The 14,794-nt window shown below is 61.5% G+C and overlaps 1 protein-coding gene across 1 annotated transcript; it reads left to right on the top strand.

Moving 5' to 3' along the window:
• Nucleotides 1-2,309: 2,309 nt before the first annotated feature.
• Nucleotides 2,310-4,172, top strand: RPS15 (ribosomal protein S15). The gene is made up of 4 exons (XM_068537402.1): nt 2,310-2,396; nt 2,792-2,877; nt 3,693-3,927; nt 4,014-4,172. The coding sequence occupies exons 1-4, from the start codon at nt 2,394-2,396 to the stop codon at nt 4,125-4,127; spliced, it is 438 nt and encodes a 145-aa protein (XP_068393503.1). The 5' UTR covers nt 2,310-2,393; the 3' UTR covers nt 4,128-4,172.
• The last annotated feature ends 10,622 nt before the right edge of the window (nt 4,173-14,794 follow it).

Genomic DNA, 14,794 nt, shown 5'->3' with positions numbered 1-14,794 from the left:
AATCGAGATTTCAGAACATAAATCCTGGATGGCTCCAGTGTGCCAGGCTTGAGAATGCGGTGAACTAGACAGCCGGAGAGCCCCAGCCCAGCACACTTTGCAGGGGAAGGGAAGCTTGGCTCAGCCCAGAAAGCCAGTGAAACGGGCATCTTCTCCCCCAGACCCAAGATGACCCTCCAAGACTGCACCCCTCCTCCTCCCGTCCCTCCGGTTCACAGAAGCAGCAGGATCAGGCAGAGCGGGGGACCTCGTGCCCGCACCCTGCAGTCCCCACCACGTGTCACTGCATTGTTAAAAGTCAGCTCCTTACATCAGCAAGATGAATTCTCTGCAAAATTAGTCTCTTGGCCAAAGGGTGCCGTGCAATCATTGAAGGGCCTTCCAGCCAGCCAGGAGCTCCCAGGACCGCGTTTGCCTCCATAAACTTGGGCAAGCCCGCTTCGCACCTTCACACCCTGATAGACACTTCCTGCAGTCCCAAACACAGTGCTTGTACCCCACTGGGGCACGGAGGGACGTCCCCTCCTTCGCGTGAAGCCTAATTGGCTCCCTCCCCCCACACCCCGCCCCGTTGTGGAAATTCCTGAGGAGGGCTCAGACTTCCCCGTCCCCTCCAGGCCAGCCCCAGCTCCCCACAAAGCCACTCGGCCAAGCCTAGTCGGTAGGGGGCTGGAGACGGTCACCTCGTGCCCCACACGCAAACTGAGTGAGGTGCGGTGGAATCATGTGGCGGGGGGAGGGGAGGGCACCTGCAGGGCTGGTTGCATCCTCGATCCATTCATGGGGCTTACCCCTGCCAAACGTTTAACTGTTTTCTATGTATCATGTCTTTTTGTTCTGGTATGCCTCTGTTACGCCTTTCTTTTGCATTCAGTGACTATTTTCTAGTGTACCTAGAAAATTAATTCTTTTAATTTTTTTCATTGTGCGTTTTGAGTTTTCTAGGGGTTCTATAGTTTACCACACACATCTGTTGGGTTGCTTTTTACTGTGACAAAATATAAGATTAGTAGGGGACTTTCCTGGTGGTCCAGTGGCTAAGACTCCACACTTTGACTGCAGGGGGCACAGGTTTGACCCCTGGTCAGGGAGCTAAGATCCACATGCCACGCAGCCAAAAAAAAAAAAATTAAAAAAATACAAGATTGGCCATTTTTAACCATTTTTAAAGTGCACAGCTCAGTGGCATTAAGCACATGCACATTGTTGTGCAACCATCTCCCCCCATCCGTCTCCAGAACTTTCTCTTCCCAAACTGAAACTCTTAACTCCCCATCCTCCTCCCCTAGCCCCTGAACCCCACCATCTACTTCCTGCCTCTATGGATTTGGGTCCTCTGGGGACCTCACATGGGTGGGATTATGCAGTATTCTGTCCTTCTATGTCTGGATTCTCTCACTGATGTCCTCAAGGTCCGTCCACATTGTAGCATGTGTCAAAATTTCCTTCCTTTTTAAGGCTCAATTATATTTCACTGTGTGGGTGGACCTCATTGTGTTTACCCCTCATTCACGGATGGACACTTAGGTTGTTTCCATCTTTTGGCTACTGTGAATCATGCTGCTGTGAACATGGGTGTGAAAATCTGTTGGAGTCCCTGCTTTCAGTTCTTTGGGGTATGCACGCAGGAGTGGGATTGCTGGGCCCCATGGGACCACATACATCTTAACGTACGAGAATCGCCTTCAGATGGACACCTTGTTCCAGTGACTATTGAAAGCGTACTCCTATATAGCTCTCATCCCTCGGCCCGTCCTTGCTCTTCTTGTTAGACATATTACATGCTTATGTGTTGCAAACCTAGCACTGCAATGTTGCAGTTGTTACTTTATATCGATATAAGTTCGTCTGTTAAAGGCTGGCTGGTCCCTATCAGGGAAGCCTTTTCTGAGCATCTGTGCAAAGCCAGTGTCCCAACCCCCCGAGTTTCCTTTTGGCTCAGATATCTGTATGACCTTGTTTCTTACGGGTCTGTCTCGCCCACTGGGATGCGAGCTCCCTAGGGGAGGGCCAGTCCCGAACCCAGACAGCGCGCTTACTGCAAACAGGCACTCCATGAACACTTTTTTACGTGGATTTCATTATGGAGATTACGGAGCACGAATATGAGTTTCCAAAGCGGGCGGCGACGCGTCCCACGTCCCCCAGTTGAGGAAGGGGCTCCAAAATACTAGGCGGCCGGCCCCAGCCTGGGGTGTCCGAGCACACGAGGTTGGCAGAGGCTCCTTTATTCCTCGCAGCCAGCGCTCTGGCCTCCGGACAGCAGAGGGCGCGCGTCCTCCGCTGGGAAAGCGGAAGCGCGCGCGCGCGCAGCCCTGGGGCGGGGCACGCGAGCGGCCTCGCGATAACTGCGCAGGCGCAGAAAGGACGCTCCTTTCCGAAGAGCCGACAAGATGGTGAGTGTCACGGTTACCGTGTCTGTTCCGGGCCCATCTGGCGCCATCCGAGCTCTGGCCGCGCAGTGGAGGCCGGGGTCAGGCCGCGCGGCCGCGGTAGCCTCCTGCAGGCCTCCGGAACCGCCGCCGGACATGGGGGCGCGGGGCGGGCCTGCTGGGTGTCGGGACGACCCGGGGCAGGGAAGGCCTGTGTCGGCCCGCTTGTCCCAGCCGAGTCCCCGTAGCCACGGGCCGCTCGGGCCGCCCCGGGACGGGCCCGAGGTGGTGCGTCCCCGTGGGCTTCCGTACCCGGGAGGGCCGCACGCTTTTCGGCGGGAGCCGCGGGCCCGGTGATGCCGCCGCAGGCTGGGAGGTGGGTCTCGGGGTTCGGCTCACCCGCATCCCGGCCCGCGCAGGCGGAAGTGGAGCAGAAGAAGAAGCGGACCTTTCGCAAGTTCACCTACCGCGGCGTGGACCTCGATCAGCTGCTGGACATGTCCTAGTAAGTGGCGGCCGGGCAGGGGGGGATGGCGGCGGGGGGGGGGGTGGGGTGGGCCCGAGGGCTGGGGGCTGCAGCCTGACCTGCGGCCGCGGCCGGAGACCGTGTGTAAAGGAGAGGGCGGGGCTGCGTGCGGATAAAACTCCACGTGGAGACGTTGAGGATCGAATTTAAGAGGATTTCTACGTGTCTCCTTTGGACGTGTTTTCGTCCACTCGGAAATGTAAACGCTGTCCTAGCTCGTGAGCCTCTTGAGCTCGGGCATCTGCAGGCTGGGATTTGCTACGTGGGCGGGAGTTTGCCGATCCCTGGTCTAAGGTTTGGCTGTAGGAGCTGGAAGCTTTTAGGCAGGGTGGGTGCGACGCCCTGGCCCCCAGATGGGGAGGGAGGCTTGCGGACAGCCAGGGACGCCTTTTTTCCTGGAGGTGTGCGCGGGTCTGGCTCGGAGGGGCCGGCTTCCTGGGGGCACAGCACAGGGTCTTCGTTGGCTGTGGGTTTCTCCGGGTGGCCCCGCTCCTGGGTTCTTGAGGCCTTCGGGATAGAGCAGTTTGCCCGCGAAGTTCGGCTGCTCCGCCTTCTTACCTGAGCTACCTCTTTTCCTGGCTCGGCTTCCTCGTTTGTAGATAGCGGGGGCGGGGGGGGGGGGCGGCTCTTGAACCGGAGGGTTTTATCCTGAACAATTCGGCGCGGGTGCCGTGGGCCCTGGCCGGGCTGCGGGTGTTGCTTTGGGGGCTCTACGGGAAGCGGGAATGTCAGTGGGCGGGCGGTGGGGGGTGAGCCGGGGTTCAGGCCACCCGCTCTGTGCGCTTTGCCTGCAGTGAGCAGCTGATGCAGCTGTATAGCGCGCGGCAGCGGCGGCGGCTGAACCGCGGCCTTCGGAGGAAGCAGCACTCGCTGCTGAAGCGGCTGCGCAAGGCCAAGAAGGAGGCGCCGCCCATGGAGAAGCCCGAGGTGGTGAAGACGCACCTGCGCGACATGATCATCCTGCCCGAGATGGTGGGCAGCATGGTGGGCGTCTACAACGGCAAGACTTTCAATCAGGTGGAAATCAAGGTGCGTGTGGGCTGTGCTGGCCCGGGGTGGGGGCCAGGGCCTGGCCAACCACGCCCGCCTGACCACCCTGCTCCCTTCCTCCTCAGCCTGAGATGATCGGCCACTACCTAGGCGAGTTCTCCATCACCTACAAGCCTGTGAAGCACGGCCGGCCCGGTATTGGGGCCACCCACTCCTCCCGCTTCATCCCCCTCAAGTAGCCTGCTGGCCAATAAAGGTAGAGACTTGTGTAGTCCCGAGTGCGACCGGTCCTTCCCACACGTGTGGTGCTTCCGGCCCACCCCCCGGGAGGGGGGCTGGGCCTGGTCACAAAACCTGGAGGCTCAGGTGGGTCATGGGCCATTGTTGGACAGCGTGTGGCCCTGGGTTTCCTGCTGTAGACACAGCCCCTCTCGGGTAGGCTGAGGCTAGGGAACGGGTGGGTTGGGCTCTGTGATAAGTCCTGGGATGTCCAGGGGCCTGTGCTGCCTGCATCGGTGCCTCTTCTTGGCTCTCCCTGTGCTCCTGATCAGCTTCCAAAAACCTTCCACGGTAACCCCGGGGCCCCGCGCCTTGGATTGAGCCCTTCCTGGGGTGTCCTGTGGGTGGGGTCTCCACCGTGTTCCCTAAAGTCTTCCTGGTCAGATCTTGTTTCCTTCACGATGGGAAGGATGGCAGATGCCCCAGTGGATGGACAGGCACGGTGACTGTCCAAGCAGCAGTGAGGCCCTAAGGGGTCCCTGCGACTTGCTGGTGGGATGTGGAAGAAAGTGGATGGGACTCCCAGGTTCTGGGCTGAGCTACTGGAAGGCTGGAGTTGCCATCAGCCAAGGTGGGGAGCAGGGGGGTGTCCTGCAGGTGGTCTTTAGGCACCCAAGTCTGCACCTCAGTTTAGAATGTGAGGGGCGGCCACAGTCCAGCCATGGAGGCGGGGAGGAGATGGCTGAAAGGAGCTGCTGCTTCTGTGACTGCTGCTCTGGGCTCCTTTTCCAGAATTTCAGTTTTAACATAATTTGCTCGTACTGTTATATCTTGATCTGGAGTTAAATTGAACAGAAAGCACAGCTCATCGTGTGTAACCTCGAGTGGAGAAGGCAGGAGACAGATTGTGTGACAGGATTGAGGACTCGGGTTGGCCCAGTTTGGCCCAGTTTGGCAGAAGGACCCAAGTGCTGAGACTAGATTCTCTGCAGTCTGTCTCGTGTCCCTGATTCATGGAGGGCTCCTGTAAACCCTTAAGGAGAAGAGAGCAACCCGTTGGGAACAGGGCTGATGTATAAACAGACAGACGTCAAAATGCTGCTGGACCTCTAGTTCCTAACACAACGCGCACATGCCAGGAGCCAGAGCCCTGCAGAAACCGTGAGCTTCCATGGGCCGAGAAAGGACAGGTGGGCCTGACCTACACCTGGCAGGAGGGAAGGATGAGTGGGGAAGGCAGCCTGTGGGTCCAGCGCACTAGATAGGACACCTGGGTGATGGCAAAGGTGAGAAGTGAGGGGCTGGCAGCCCATTCAGTGGATAGAACACTGACACACTTGTGGATGGCCCCCTGAACCTGATCGGGCTTCAGAAGAACAAGCTAGAAACTTGAATCCATCATGTGAGGCTTGGGTGTCAGGTGAGATTAGCTGTGTGCCTCGCAGTGAGTTTAAAGGCCTTTGTGAGGGCTGCCATGGAAAGTCTCTGGGCAACATGGACCAGATTCACTTCAATCAGAACAGGACCTGCCTGCCCGGCCCTACAACTAGAAAGGAAGTAGGTAGCCTCCCTCCACTGTAGCCTCAGTTGTCTTTTTGGAAATTCCATAATTGAAAAGAGCAGTTGGGCTTCCTTGGTGGCACAGTGGTTAAGAATCCGCCTGCCAACGCAGGGGACACCGGTTACAGCCCTGGTGGGGAAAGATCCCACATACCGCGGAGCAACTAAGCGCCGCGCCACAACTACTGAGCCCGTGCTCCACAACGAGGGAAGCCACCACAATGAGAAGCCCGCGCACCGCAACGAAGAGTAGCCCCTGCTCGCCACAACTGGAGAAAGCCTGCGCAGTAACAAAGACCCAACGCAGCCAAAATAACAAGGTTTAAAAGAAAAAGGACTTCCCTGCTGGTGCAGTGTTTAAGAACCCGCCTGCCAATGCAGGGGACACGGGTTCGAGCCCTGGTCCAAGAAGATCCCACGTGCTGTGGAGCAACTAAGCCCATGTGCCACAACTACTGAGCCTGCGCTCTAGAGCCCGTGAGCCACAACTACTGGAGCCTGCGTGCCACGACTACTGAAGCCCGGGAGTCCTAGAGCCTGTGCTCTGCAACAAGAGGAGCCACCGCAACAAGAAGCCCATGTGCCGCAACTAGAGAAAGCCCGCGTGCAGCAACAAAGACCAACACAGCCATAAGTAAATAAATCAATAAATGTATTTTAAAAACAAGGAAAGATAAAGCAATTTCTGAAGTAAACGTGTTTTTTACATTGGATTGGAAAGATAAAGCAATTGCTGAAGTAAACGTGTTTTTTACATTGGATTGGAAGAGTAGGGAGGAATGCCCTGGGCAAATCCGACCCTTTGCAGGGAGGTGGTTTTTGACCCTGAACATGAAAAGCTGTACAAACGTGAGTAACTTTGGAGCTGCTAGGCCCTCCTGCAGGAGCAAAAATGCACGTGCCAGGGGTGTGAGCCCCTCCATCTTGCGGAGTGGAGCGGTGCTGGTGGAAGTGGGGATGGGTGCTGGCCAGGGTGTGCAAACATTGCCATCTGTTTTGTAAATAAAGTGTTATTGGCACACAGACATGCGCATTCATATTCGTTCCGGTGCTTTCCTGGCCTGCGGAGTCAAAATTATTGACTGAACCTTTAGCACAGTTTCTTGTTTTGTAAAAATGAGCAGGACCCTCCCTAGTACAGCAGCATTGGTGTAACCCCTCATCAGGCCCCCGGTAACCAGGGTCACCTTTTGAGCCTTCACAGGAAGCTTCCAGCCTGGCCACCACAGGTCACCTCGTGGGCTTAGGGCAGGAGTGGCAATGATCATCACTTAAATTTTCTGCAGTTTGTATAATTACGTACGATTAGGAGACTGCATATTAGTATTGTATGCGAAACACCCTGTCTTATCCAGACTGCGGCGCACACTGTGGCCGCCAGGTGGCGTCCGAATCTTGGAGCACTGTCGGGGCGGTCCAGGGGGCGAGGCAGGAGTCCTTGTAGACCCGGACGTCCCCGCCCAGCCCTTCTGTCTGGTGGCGGCCCGGGCTCCGCCTTCAGGCCGCGCTACGTTCCTGCTTCTTTGTCCCGTCCCTCCTGAATCTGTCCTGGGCTCCCCAAGCCTGCGCGCCATCTCCACCATCTCAGAGGCAACTGCTTCTCTGGGACTCGGGGCTCTACACCACTCCCCCACCCCCGTCGGTCAGCTAGCTTCAGAACCTAAGTTGGATCTGCCGCTTCCCACCGCCCCACTGCTACCACCTTGGCCAGCCCTCCACCATCTCCCACCTGGACGTCAATTTAATGCGTGTCATCCTCCTGGGACCTCCCCAGGCTCCAGAAGAACGCCCAGGGTCCGCCGTGGCCCAGGAAGCCCCGCCCCCCCCGCTGTGCCTCGGCCTCTCCAAACCAGTTCCCACCTCCCAGCCTTCCCACGGGCTCCGCTCTCACCCGGACGCCCTTCACGCTGATTCCCGGCACCTGCTTGCGGAGGCCGGCTCTCACCATCCGGGCCACAGTAGCGCCCCTTTCTCCTCTCGCCGCTGTTCTATACTCCCCAGGACTTAGCAGAGCTCGTGATAACGCCTCCTCCGCCACCCCCACCGTCCCTTTCCATCCCCCCTCCCCCATCCCTCCCCACCCCACACCATCCTCCCCATCTCCCCCACCCCACCCCGCCCTCAGTCGCCCGGGACCCCGCCTCGTCTCCCGGCACCTCCCACGGCCTGTTCTCCCCGAAGCCGCCAGAGGGCGCGTGTGAGCAGCGAGCGGGGCGCGTCCCTGCTCTGCCCGCCGCCCTGGGGGTTGGCCCCCTCGTCCTCCCACCCTGGCGCTGCACGGCCTGACCCGCCCAGTCCCCTCCTCGCCCTCACCTCCTGCCCCCTCCCTTTGCGCTAGCGGTTGATTCTGCCGGGATGCTCTTCTCTCTTGGGTCACCCCTCAGGTCTCCACTCAAGTGCCCTTCCCAGTAGCCCCCCACGCCCCCCACCTCCCCTGCTGTTTCCTCCTCAGCGCCCACTTCTAGCCAACGTGTTCCCCTGTTGACTATCGGTCCCTCTTCCCCCCATTGTCAGCTTCCCACGGGCAGGGGTTTTGGCTATTTTGTTCACTGCATAGGGCCCAGCACGCAGTAGGTGTTTAATAAGTGTTTGGTAAATGACTGAAAATTGGTTTACGTGTGGTGTCGCCCACCAGGCCCCCGCGTGCCCAGCGCCCAGTTCAGAGCCCGGCAAACAGCAGGCGCGCAGCCAACGTTTGCTGAATGACTAATGAACGGAACGCGCGGCCCCGGCCACTGCGGGGACACTGTCCAAGCAGGCAGCCGACTGAGGCCGAAGGGCGGCGCCCCCCTCCGTCCCTTCGAGATCTCCGTCCTCTAGGGGACCCCTCATACCCCGGGCCCACTTCCCAACACCGGACCGCCTCTCCAGCTCCCGTGAGAGCCTCTCCCTGCTCTTCCCCCGTCCCCAGGGACCCCTCCCGCACCTCTCTAGGGCTCCCCAACCCCGTTGGACCCCCGCCCCTCCCCCCGCCTTCTCCGCTCACGCTGGTCCCCGCCCCCATCTCCCTCACTCGGGATCTCCTCACGCCGCCCCTCCCAAGTCCTCAGTCCCTCGAGACTCCCTTCCCCCGCCCGGGCGGGCCCCCCAGTCCCCCCCCTCTTTCGCCCCCTTCGCGTTAGAGTCCCCGCCTGCCCCGCCTTGTGACCCCCCCCCTCCGTCCCTTGCTCCGCGCAGGCGCACGCTTCCCGGCCCGTCCCTCCCACCCCCACCCCCGGCGGCCGAGGGGCGGGGCGCAGACTGATTGAGGCGGCCGCGGCTCCATGGGGCTCCTGGGGCTGCTGAGCCTGCTGCACTCGGCCTTCTTCGGGGACCAGGTAGGGCGCGGGGGTCCCGGCCGCGGGGGGTGGGGTCTGGCCGTGGGCGCGGCTGGGGCGGGAGAGCCGCAGCCCGGAATGGGGTGAGGACCGCGGTAACGGTGGTCGCGGCAGCGGGAGGCGCAAGGGCACGCGCAGGGAATCGCCAAGGGTCTGGGGTCTCGCGCAGTCGCTGTGGAGACCGTTGCCAGGGAAACCGCCTCAGGTTGTTCGCAGGGCTGGCAGCCCCTCCCCCGCGCCGCAGCCACAACCGCCCCCCCCCCCCCTCCGGGTTTGCGCAGGCGCGGCCACGCCGGGCCCAGCCTTCTGCCTCCGAGACAGACCCCCGGACCCCTCCTCATTGCGCAGACCAGAAGACTGGCTGCGGCGGGAGGGCTGCGGCGGCGGGGGGGCTGCGGCGGGGACTCGCTCTGCCGAGGCTCCGCCGTGCGCAGGCGGGTGGGGGACCGTGCCACGCCCTACACCTCTCCAGGCCTCAGTTTCCCCTTCTGGCCGCAGAGCGTAGGGCTGACTTAGATGTTCGCCCAAGCGGATGTTCATAGTAATATCCATCCCACCGGGCCCGAGCGCTTTGCTGGCCTCCGCAATCTGAATTCTGGGGCTATAACATCCCCTCTTTAAGAGAAACTGAGGCTGGGAGGGTGCAGCGGGAAGCCCAAGGTCACCCCTCGAGCTGGGCTGGAGCCTGAGCGCGGGGCGGAGGTGCCCGCAGAGGACACAGCCCAGAGGCCGGCGGGAGCTGTCCGCGGTGCTGAAGGGGCCGCGAGCCCGCCCGCTCCACGCCCGGGAAACTGAGGCCCAGAACCGTGGTCCGGCGACCCATCCCGGGTCGGGATTCGGGGACACGGCCTGGACCAGCCGGCCCCCCCCCCCCCTCACCTCCAGTGGCATTCTCTCCTCACCTGTCAGGGCCCTGCGCAGTCACCCAGCCTGAGCCCGTCTCTGTGATCTCATGACCACCTGCTGCCTTCCTGCTTCCCTGTCCCCCACCCCGATCCAGCTCCGAGTCGGGGGACGCTCCTGGTTCCGCCCCCAGCCCCTGACACGGCGGAGGCTCAGTGGGGAAGGGGGGGAGTGTAATCAAGGGGGCAGAGATGCCTGGGATCAGGCTCAGAAGGCCCAAGAGTGAACCTGGCTGTGTGCCAGGCTCGGGGGGGCGTTGTTTTATGGTGGGGATGGGGAGAATCGAGCCCTGTGCGGTAGAGGGAGCAGACGATACCAGGGAGGGAGACTGGGAAGAGGCCCCCCACTAGGCCTGGGCAACCCGAGATTGGGCCTGGGGTCCTGGGAGGCTCTGAGGGTTCCGAAGGCTCTTGTCTTTCTAGAATTTACAGTGATGCCCGATTCTGGCTGTGGCTCAAAGATTTACAGGGTCAAGGATGTGGGGTGGTGTCAGGGACGTGATGTTCCAGAGGCTTGGGGACAAGGGCATTTTGCCTTGGGGTCTCAGCCCTCATGTGCCCTCAACCTTCCAGGCCCCAGCCCCACCCAGAGTGGTGAGGAACGCCCAGGGAGGGCCTGGTGGGGCTTGCGCATGAACTCAAGCAACGTGCTCCCTGCCCTGAGCCTCAGTTTCCCTCTGTGTATGAGGACAAGACTGGCCATTGGACCCTCCAAGCCCCCTGCCAGCTCTAACGTTCTGGCTGAGAGGGGTCTGGAGAACAGTGGCATCTAAGACTGGATGGGGGAGCTGAGACTTCATCCCATGGGGGTTGGGGCAGGGATTCTCTAACCACCTCCCAGTGAACAAAATGGGAAACTGAGGCCATGCCCCAGGTCATGCAGGGGAGTCAAGGCGGAGCTGAAGTCGGCCCTGGGCTCTGTCCTCTACCTGCCCCCATTCCAGCTTTGCCCAGTCTGCCCTGCTTTCCCGTGGTCAGCTCAGCCCCAGGACTCCTCCTGCTCTAAACGCCTCATCAGTTCCCTGGTCCAGCCCCACCACCGAAGTCCATATGCCTTGAGTGGGCTCTGATCTCTCCTGGCTCCAGGCATTGTATGTGCTGTTCCCTCAGCCTGGAATGCTTTTCCCCTCCTTGATCCCATGCCCAACTCTGATTCATGCTGAAGAGGCCCAGCACCGGTGTCCCCTTCTCAGTGCAGCCTTCCCAGCCTCTGGAAAGAGCCCTTCTGCCCATTGCACTCCCTCCTGGGTCCCACAGGCTGGGGGCGGCTGTGTTTGGCTCCGGAGGCTCTGGAACACGGAAGGTCCAAGTTCTTTCGGCGCCCCCAGCGTTGTTGTCCCAGGGTGGGACGCAAGGGGCCTCCTGCAGCGGGCCCAACAGGAGACACCATGGTGGCCTTGGTCCTTGTGTCCTTGGCTGCCCCTCCTGTCCTGTCCTTCCCTGCACCAGCCCTTACAAAGGCTGCAGCCACCTCCCCGTTTTACAGAGGGAGAAACTGAGGGTCTCCAGGTGAACGACTTGCCCTGGCCCCCCAGCCAAGAGAAGACAGAGGCAGGCCCCAAACCCATGTCTCCTTCGTCCTTTGGGCAGCAGGCGGCCTGAGCTGCAGCTGCAGATTTGGCCTCTGGGTGTTAAACCCTCAAGTGGCCTCCAGGGACCCATTGACGATCTGAGACAGCTGGGGACAGGTACTCCTGGGAGCCCAGCCCCCTCCCTCCTCTGGCTTCCCTTGTGCGAGGGTGAATTATGGGTCCCACATGGGGCAGAGACACAGAGGGTCAGAGATTCAGAGAATGTAGGAAGGGCCATGGTGTCACGGAGGCGCTGACACTCTGCAGGGCAGGGTGACAGGGAGAGATGTAGGGTCCCAGGTGCTCCCCAGCGTGCCTGCCCATCCCCCACGCTCACCCCCCCATGCCAGCCAGGACGCTCGACGGGGTGGTCCAGCTGGATCCCCAACCCTGGCCTGCCCTGACCCATCGGATCCAGGCCAGGCCGGATCCGTGGGGAGGGGCTTCCTGCCCCGCCCCTGGAGCTTCCCTCCCTCCACCCTAAGGTTCTGATGTAACACCCAAGACTGGATGGCTTACACTCAAATTCTGCAGATCCAACCATTGCAGGTTCTGAAAGGCCATTTCACCCCGGAATGGAGTGGAGGACACAAGGTCATGGTCATTGGGACGCTCCCTTCCCTAAGGGGGATTCACCCATACACACACGCACACACACGCGCGCGCACACACACACACACGCTCCCTTCCCTAAGGGGGATTCACCCATACACACACGCACACACACGCGCGCACACACACACACACACACACACACACACACACACACACACACACACACACACACACACACACACACACACACACACACACACACACACACACACACACACACACACACACACACACACACCCGCCGAACCCGCTCGGAGGCCCGAAGCCCCGCAGCCGCCGGCGGTCCCCGCCCCGGCCCGCCATTGGCTGTCGCCATGGCACCAGCCCATCTTCCCGTGCCGCCATTGGCCGCCGCGCCTGCATCCCGCATCCTCCCCCGCTCGCGGTGGTCTCGCCCAGCGCCCGGAGCGGCGGCACCGCCTGGCGAGGCCCGGACTGGGCTTTGTCTAACGCGGAGCCCTCGTCCGCCCCGCCGAAACCCCGGAGCCCTGGAGCCCGCGCCCCGCGGCCGCCCCAGCCCCGGAGGACTGGGAACTTGGGCGGGGCCGGCGTAGCTGCGCGGAGGGAGGAACCCCCAGGCCCTCGGCACCGCAGCCGGCCCAACCCCAGTGAGATAAAGTAAGCGGGCGCCTTCCCTGGGTGGAGGGCAGCGCGGGTGCGGCCTCCGCCTTGCCGGAGCCTCCGTCCTTTTCTCTCTCCCGCGCCTGTAAGCACACAGGCTGGAGCCTCCGTTTCTTCAGAGCGGAGCCAGAGGAGAACCTGTGTCCCAGGGAGGTGGGCGTCTGCGTCGCTGCAGTTGATCCCATGCAAACACCCACTCACAGGTTTCAGTACCCAGACCTCCCAGAGTCTTCGGACAAGCCACTGTGTGCCTTGGGGAATGGTGCTGCACCTCTCTGGGTGGCAGCTTAACTAGAGGACGTGCGGCCCCTCACTGTCATTCAGACAAACCCCTAGCTATTGGTGCTTTCCTATCGGTGCGCACATCTCGGATGCGGTCCCCCGAGGCAGCCTGGGGGTGAGGGGCAGGCAGGAGGGAGGAGGTGGCCTTGTGACGATGGCAGGAGTTAGGAGAGGTGTGCATGTGGAATGGCCTGGGGGAAAGAGAGCTGCAGGTGGCAGTGACGCGGGCTGTATGCAGAGGGCTCACAGCTTATGCTGAGGGCACTGGGGAGCCGTGGAGGCATTGGCGCAGGGGAGAAATGGAATCCAACTTGCAACTTTCCCTCTGTCTGTGCATGAAAAGGGGATCGTGGGAGGCCGGGAAGAGGCTGTCGAGGCTGCCCTGGGAGGGGCCAGCTGGGTAGAGCTTGAGGGGCTGGTGGGAGTGTGGCATTGGGGACCCAGTTTGGAATGGGAGGGAGCCTGATGTTTGGCCCTGCTACCAAGTTCAGTCTGATGGGGACGCAGGAGTGACCACTGGGTGTGGGGGGAGTGAAAGGTCTGAGGCTCGGTCTGGTCCATTCCAGAAGAGCCCCTTGGGGGCAGCCTGGGGAGAGGGCCCCAGGAGGGGTCTGGGTTTCCCGAGTGGGAGGGGCATGCACGGGACTAGTGCTTCCCCCTGGCTGGGCATGGCACGGTGGCCTCAGCCAGGACACAGGGCCCCAGCCGGACCCCAGGGATCTTGCCGCAGCGCCAGTGGGTCCTGATCCCCAGCTGGGATCCCCGACTGAGCCTCGGGCGGGATCAGTATCAGGGTGAGAGGGGGGACTGTGGTCCTCAGGCGCCAGCCTCCCCCACCTGACACGCTGTCACCCATGGGACTGTCCTGTCTGCTCCATGACCACCATCCCACCTGGCCCTCTAGTTGGCCCATAAGACAAGCCTGGTAGACCGAGTTCTCCCCATTTCTCAGATGTGCAAACCGAGGCCTGCAGCAGGGGCGGGGCTTGTGTGCTTCCAGCACTGCCTGGACTTGTGAGCACTTCCAGGGCAGTGTCTGGGTTCCAGTCATGCCTGGTGTGTCCCCCCAGGCTCAGTTTCTCTTTCTGGGAACAGTCGAATGGTGATCCCTGAGGCTCAAGGCTCAGGACTGTGACAAGGCGTCAGATGACAAGGCCAGGCACGCAGTAGGTCCTCTGAGTGGTTAGAATGGACTGACTCCTCCTTGGGGCCGAGCCCCCCCACCCCTACTCCAGGCCCAGCTGTGCCCACAGTGGGTGGGGGGCTCCTGGGGGGAGGAGAGAGAGAATGAGTGAGCGAGTGAAGGAATGGGTGCGCCCCGGTGGTGGAGGGAGAGGGAAGGGGCAGGTGCCCCCCTGCGGGCAGGGGCAGCTGACTGATTTGGGGAGGGGGCTCAGGCGGGCAGGGGGAGGGGGCTCCCAGGGAGGAGGTGGCGGAGGGGATGGGCTGCCATTGGTGCATCTCAGACAAAGGCAGAGGGAGGGGGTGAGGGCTGATGGGAAGGGAACAAAGAGGAAAGGGGGGCCGGTGGTGGGGCGGCTCGGTCAAGAGGGCCAAGCCAGGGAGGAGACACCGGCTAGCTGGACAGAGGGAGGAGGCTGGGCTGGAGCAAGAAGGGCACCCAGACACACAAAGAGCAAGCGGCAGCGGCGGTTCCAGGGGATGGGGCAGGGGCCCCCGGGGGCTCTAGGGACAGACAGAGGGCTGACTGGAGGGGCACCAGGGCCGAGCAGGTAGCTACTCCGGATCCAACCGCTGCTGGAGGGGGTGTCCGGGCTGCAGACCCCCAGGATGATCGCGGTGGGTTTGGGTCTGGCTG

This window comes from Eschrichtius robustus, chromosome 2 (genome assembly GCF_028021215.1).
Source record: "Eschrichtius robustus isolate mEscRob2 chromosome 2, mEscRob2.pri, whole genome shotgun sequence".
Taxonomy (NCBI): Eukaryota; Metazoa; Chordata; class Mammalia; order Artiodactyla; family Eschrichtiidae; genus Eschrichtius; species Eschrichtius robustus.
This window is presented reverse-complemented; position numbering and strand designations above follow the sequence as displayed.

Bases quoted from the DNA above. Each gene is read 5' to 3' on its own strand.
- RPS15 (XM_068537402.1), top strand. The intron at 2,878-3,692 runs GTAAGTGGCGGC...CTTTGCCTGCAG, and splicing joins CAGCTGCTGGACATGTCCTA to TGAGCAGCTGATGCAGCTGT. The intron at 3,928-4,013 runs GTGCGTGTGGGC...CTTCCTCCTCAG, and splicing joins TCAATCAGGTGGAAATCAAG to CCTGAGATGATCGGCCACTA.